Consider the following 5,109-nt stretch of genomic DNA (forward strand, 5'->3'; position numbering starts at 1 on the left):
CACAATCCCCCAGTTTCCCTCTTCCACCCTTTCTCCACCTCCAGACCCTCTTTCCAGCTCACAGAAGCCCCACTCACACCTTTTCCCCCGTAGATTCCCCACAACCCCCTATCCACCCCCAGACTTTCTTTCCACCTCTAGAATCATAGAATCATAGAATCACCAAGGTTGGAACAGACCTAAAAGATCACCCAGTGAGGAAGACTGTGAAGCAAAACAGACCTGGCTGGCCTGAAAGGGTCAAACAGGGAACACGCGGCCCCTCCTGAAAGGGAAGGACTGCCATGTGGAACTGGCAAGCATAAGCTACAGCTTCTTCGTTCCGTGACCAAGAGCAGAACGTGTTCTGTGGAGAGAACGCCTTTGGATCTCTGTACTGACCATCATCCACAAAGAGCTGATTAAGTAATGACGTCTTGCTGTCAGCTGCATGAATGCTATCTGATTGAAGTATTGTACACTCCTGTAGCTAAAAGATATAAAAGCCCTGTAACAACAATAAACTTTGCTTCTTGCGCCACCAGAGCCTCAGCCCGTCTGTCCCAGGCGTCTTGAGCTGCTCTCCGTCAAGGAGAGTTTGAGGATCTGAGGGATTTCACAGAAGAACTGATCCACAGCATTGCCATGGCAGAGAGGCAGTGAAAATGTATTGGCAGTGTGCAGCAGGGAATAGAGAAGCCCAGTGCCCCAGGCAGCTGCTGCCATGGTGGCACAAGCTCTGCTGTCCATCAAGGTCCCGTAGTGCAGGGGTTTGCAGATGGCAATGTTGAGTCACAAAAATGACTCTACACCAGGTTTGCACACTCTTTACTCTGAGTTATGCTTATGCAATTCTGGGTGCACTCGAACCTAACTCAATTTTACTCATATTTTACACCACATTTACTAACACTTTACTTTGGCTTTACTCACACTTCATTTTTGAGTGTGTTTCACTCACACTTTAATCAAGGTTTACTCAAATTGCTCTTCAACCTTACACACACTTTACACAGGGCTTACTCACATTAATCTCAAGGTTTTACAGACACCCTATTCCTGGTGTGAACACTCTGTCATCCGGGCCTATCCACACTTTAATACGGGTAGACTCACACCTTACTGTGGGTTTTCCTCAAACTTTACTCCACATTTACCAACACTTTGCTCCGGACCAACCCACACTTTGCTCTGGGAGTTTCTCACACTTGACTCCAAGTTTACTCACATTGGACTCCCAGTGTATTCACCATTTTCTCCAGGTTTTACTCACATTTTGCACCAGTCATGCACACTCTTCACTCTGAGTTTAGTCTTACTCTACTCTGGACAGATTCACACTTTACTCTGGCTTTTACTCACACTTTACTCTGGGTTTATGAACACTGTACTCTGGGTTTACTCATACTTCTGTTTTGACTGTGTTCCACTCACATTTTACTCAAGGATTCCTCAAACTTTTCTTCAACATTACTCACACTTTGCTCCTGGTTTACTCACACTTTTCTCTGGGCTTTACTGGCACCCTACCCTGGGTGTGTGCACTCTCTCTTCAGGCCTACCCACACTTTACTCCGGGATTGCCTCACACTTGACTCTGAGTTTGCTCACACTTCACTCCATGTTTCCTATAGGAAAGAAAGAAGATTTCAAAGGGCACCCAAGAAAAATGTTTTCTGATTTTACAAGGTGCATCTTGTTGCTTTTGGAGCACCATTGTCCAACTGATGTTGATTGAGGGTGTCTCCTAAGGAGATCTGCACAGGCAGGAGAAGCAATTGCTTGAGGTCTGACACAGTACAGACAACCTGACTGCTCACCTCCCCAGGCCTGACGTGTCTGCTGTATGCACCTGGCCCTTGCATCACTTTTCCCTACACCAGAATTCTCCACTGCAGTCTGCAGCTGGATGGTACAGTTCCTTTACACCATTCCTTTACCTGCTTCCCTAAGAGAACTGTCTGCACGCAGGCACAGGTTGTTGCTTCCTGCTTTAAAACAAACAACAGTAAAGCACAATACAATTTGCCTAAAAAGAGAACGCACTCCTCAGCCATATCCCATCAGTGTGGTTCACCTTCCCACTAGGACAAGTACTTTACATCAGTAGACAGGAAATGATAATTATTAATGGGAAAAAATGAAAAGGAGCAAAGCTCCACTGTGTGATCACAAGCATCCCATGCCATCTCCAAGGGCCCCAGAGATCGTGTCTGGGACAGGCAGCTTTCCAAGAGGACCTGCAGGAGAGCAGAGCCCTCTGGAAGCTGCAGATGGAACTTGGGAAGAAGGTCTCAGGGCAGTACGCTGCCAATGTTGTTTTTGTCCCTGCAGCTGCAGCCCAACCCAGCACACTCAATGCCCCCAGACAAGTCACTGGATTCCTGGGGGTGACCCAGTGCTGAAATGGCCACTGGGAAGCCAAGAAACTCTGATTTCTTCTCAGTGAACACAAACATCCATGAACCATTTTGGGTCATCGCTGTCAGACTCTCTCTACTGCTGAGTCCCTCTCCATCTGCCCTGCTGGCTCAGCAGCACCACTGCAGAGCCCTCCTTTGCCTGTGGGCCCCCCAGCTTCCCCTCTTGGGGTGGGTCCAGAGGAGGGCACTAAGATGATCAGAAGGCTGGAGCAGCTCTGCTAGGAAGAAAAGTTGAGGGAACTGGACTTGCTTAGTTTGGGGAAGAGAAGATTCTGAGGAAACTTCATTGTGCCCTTCCAGTACTTCAAGGGAATGTATAAAGAGGAGGGGGAATGGCTGTTTAGCACAGTGGCTGGTGATAGAACAAGGGGGAGCGGTTTTAAACTGAGGCTGGGGAGGTTTAGGCTAGATATTAAAAGGAGGTTTTTCACCCAGAGGGTAGTAAAGCCCTGGGACAGGTTGCCCACATAAGTTGTGGATGCCCCATCCCTGGAGGCTTTCAAGGCCAGGCTGGGTGAGAGGCTCTGGGCAGCCTGCTCTGGTGGTTGGTGACCCTGCCTGTAACAGTGGGGTTGAAACTAGATGATCTTTATAGTCCTTTTCAGTACAGGCCATTCAATATTTCTAAGACAACATAGGCATGTTTCAGAAAAAACTGAGTCATTTGTTCAGGCAGATGAGAAGACGACCCTACTGAAATTTGTCCATGACATTTTCCTCACTGCATCCTTGAGCTCCTGGTTCCGCATGCTGTAGATGAGGGGGTTTAATGATGGAGGCACCACTGAGTAGAGAAATGAAACCACCAGGTCCAAGGATGGGGAGGAGATGGATGGGGGCTTCATGCAGGCCAAAAAGTCAGTGCTGAGAAACAGGGAGAGCACAGCCAGGTGAGGGAGGCACGTGGAGAAGGCTTTGTGTCGTCCCTGCTCAGAGGGCATCCTCAGCACGGCCCTGAAGATCTGCACATAGGACACAACAATGAAAACAAAACACGCAAATACGGCAAGAACACTAAGCACAATGAAACCAATTTCCCTGAGGTAGTCTGATTCAGAGCAGGAGAGCTTGAGGATGTGGGGGATTTCACAGAAGAACTGATCCACAGCATTGCCTCGGCACAGTGGCTGAGAAAATGTACTGACAGTGTGCAGCAGAGCATGGAGAAGCCCAGTGCCCCAGGCAGCTGCTGCCATGGTGGCACAAGCTCTGCTGTCCATCAAGGTCCCGTAGTGCAGGGGCTTGCAGATGGCAACGTAGCGGTCATAGGACATGATGGTGAGGATGCAATACTCTGCTGACATCAGAAAGACAAACAGAAAGGTCTGGGCAACACATCCAGCGTAGGAGATGTGCCTGGTGTCCCAGAGGGCATCGGCCATGGCTTTGGGGAGAGCGGTGGAGATGCAGCCCAGGTCGAGGAGGGCGAGGTTGAGCAGGAAGAAGTACATGGGGGTGTGCAGGCGGTGGTGGCAGGCTACGGCTGTGCTGATGAGGCCGTTGCCCAGGAGGGCAGCCAGGTAGATGCCCAGCAAGAGCCAGAAGTGCAGGAGCTGCAGCTGCCGCGTGTCTGCCAACGCCAGGAGGAGGAACTGGCTGATGGAGCTGCTGTTGGGCATCTGCAGTTCCTGGGCATGGAGTCCTGTGCAGAGTGCAGAAGATAATGACGAGTCAAGAGCTTTTTCAGAGACACTCCACCCCTATACTATAACAGTGTTTCTTTCTCTTAGGACAGGGTTCATTGAACTCCATAACTTGAATTTACACGAGCTTCACCATCCCTTGAGAAGTGGAAGATGAAGGAGCTCTTGCTTTCCTCTCATTGCCTAATCATATCCCAGCCTCCTGGATACTTTCTTCCTATGACATATTTCCATTCATGTATCTTTCGTCTGTCTGCACTCAGAGTGCCCATTCCTACCTCTGTGCACTTGAATTTCTACTAGAGAAAGCTGCCTGTTTGCTGGACAAGTGCATTATTCATGTCTGCAGAGAAGCATGGAAATTTCAGCTGGTGCAATCCTTTGGGAGAAGAGGGGCTGAAAGCACATGAGGAGTTTGTGCGTGTAACTGCAGACTGAGAAACGTCCAGTTCAGGACTCTTATAGCTGCGTTCATATTTCACATCTCCTTTCAGATCTCTGCCTCCAACTCATTCTCCTTCCCTAAGGACAGGTATGGGAAAATCCCTGCCTTGTCTCTCCTCTTGCAAAGTGCCCTTGGAGACACTCTGGCAGCGCTGAAGCTGTGATCCCCATGCCCCCAGCAGCAGAAGGCTCCTGCCCTGCCCTGCCCTGCCCTGCCCTGCCCTGCCGAGGGGCTCCTTCCCCCCACACATCTCCCCGCAGCGCCCTGGGCAGCTCCCCAGGCAGGCTGAGCACCGAGCCTGGCAGGCGGCAGAGTCACAGCCTGCAGTGAGACTGACCTTGTCAGAGGCTGCCAGCGATGCTCCTCCAGTGAGCTCACAGCCTGCTCACACCATACACATCCTACAAGCTCTCTCTCCTTGCTCTGCTCTCCTCCTGTCACCTGCAGGCTGTGCTGTGCACAAGAGCTGCTCCTGGGCACAGCCGTCTCTCTGCAGCACTGCCCACTTTTATGAGCTCCCTGTGTCCCAGCAGCCCGGCCCAGCTCTCCAGCAGAAGATGGCATTTTCTCTTCCTCACTGCTCTCCCTGGGGATGTCCTTAGGTCTCTGCATTGGCAGC

General features: G+C 50.5%; 1 protein-coding gene across 1 annotated transcript; it reads right to left on the reverse strand.

Moving 5' to 3' along the window:
- Positions 1–3,070: 3,070 nt before the first annotated feature.
- On the reverse strand, positions 3,071–4,056 carry LOC128074741 (olfactory receptor 14J1-like). Its single transcript, XM_052670821.1, has one exon. The coding sequence runs from the start codon at positions 4,019–4,021 to the stop codon at positions 3,071–3,073; it is 951 nt and encodes a 316-aa protein (XP_052526781.1). The 5' UTR covers positions 4,022–4,056.
- Positions 4,057–5,109: the final 1,053 nt, after the last annotated feature.

This window comes from Tympanuchus pallidicinctus, unplaced genomic scaffold (assembly GCF_026119805.1).
Source record: "Tympanuchus pallidicinctus isolate F22 unplaced genomic scaffold, pur_lepc_1.0 scaffold98, whole genome shotgun sequence".
Taxonomy (NCBI): Eukaryota; Metazoa; Chordata; class Aves; order Galliformes; family Phasianidae; genus Tympanuchus; species Tympanuchus pallidicinctus.

Bases quoted from the DNA above. Each gene is read 5' to 3' on its own strand.
- LOC128074741 (XM_052670821.1), bottom strand. From the start codon at position 4,021: ATGCCCAACAGCAGCTCCATCAGCCAGTTCCTCCTCCTGGCGTTGGCA.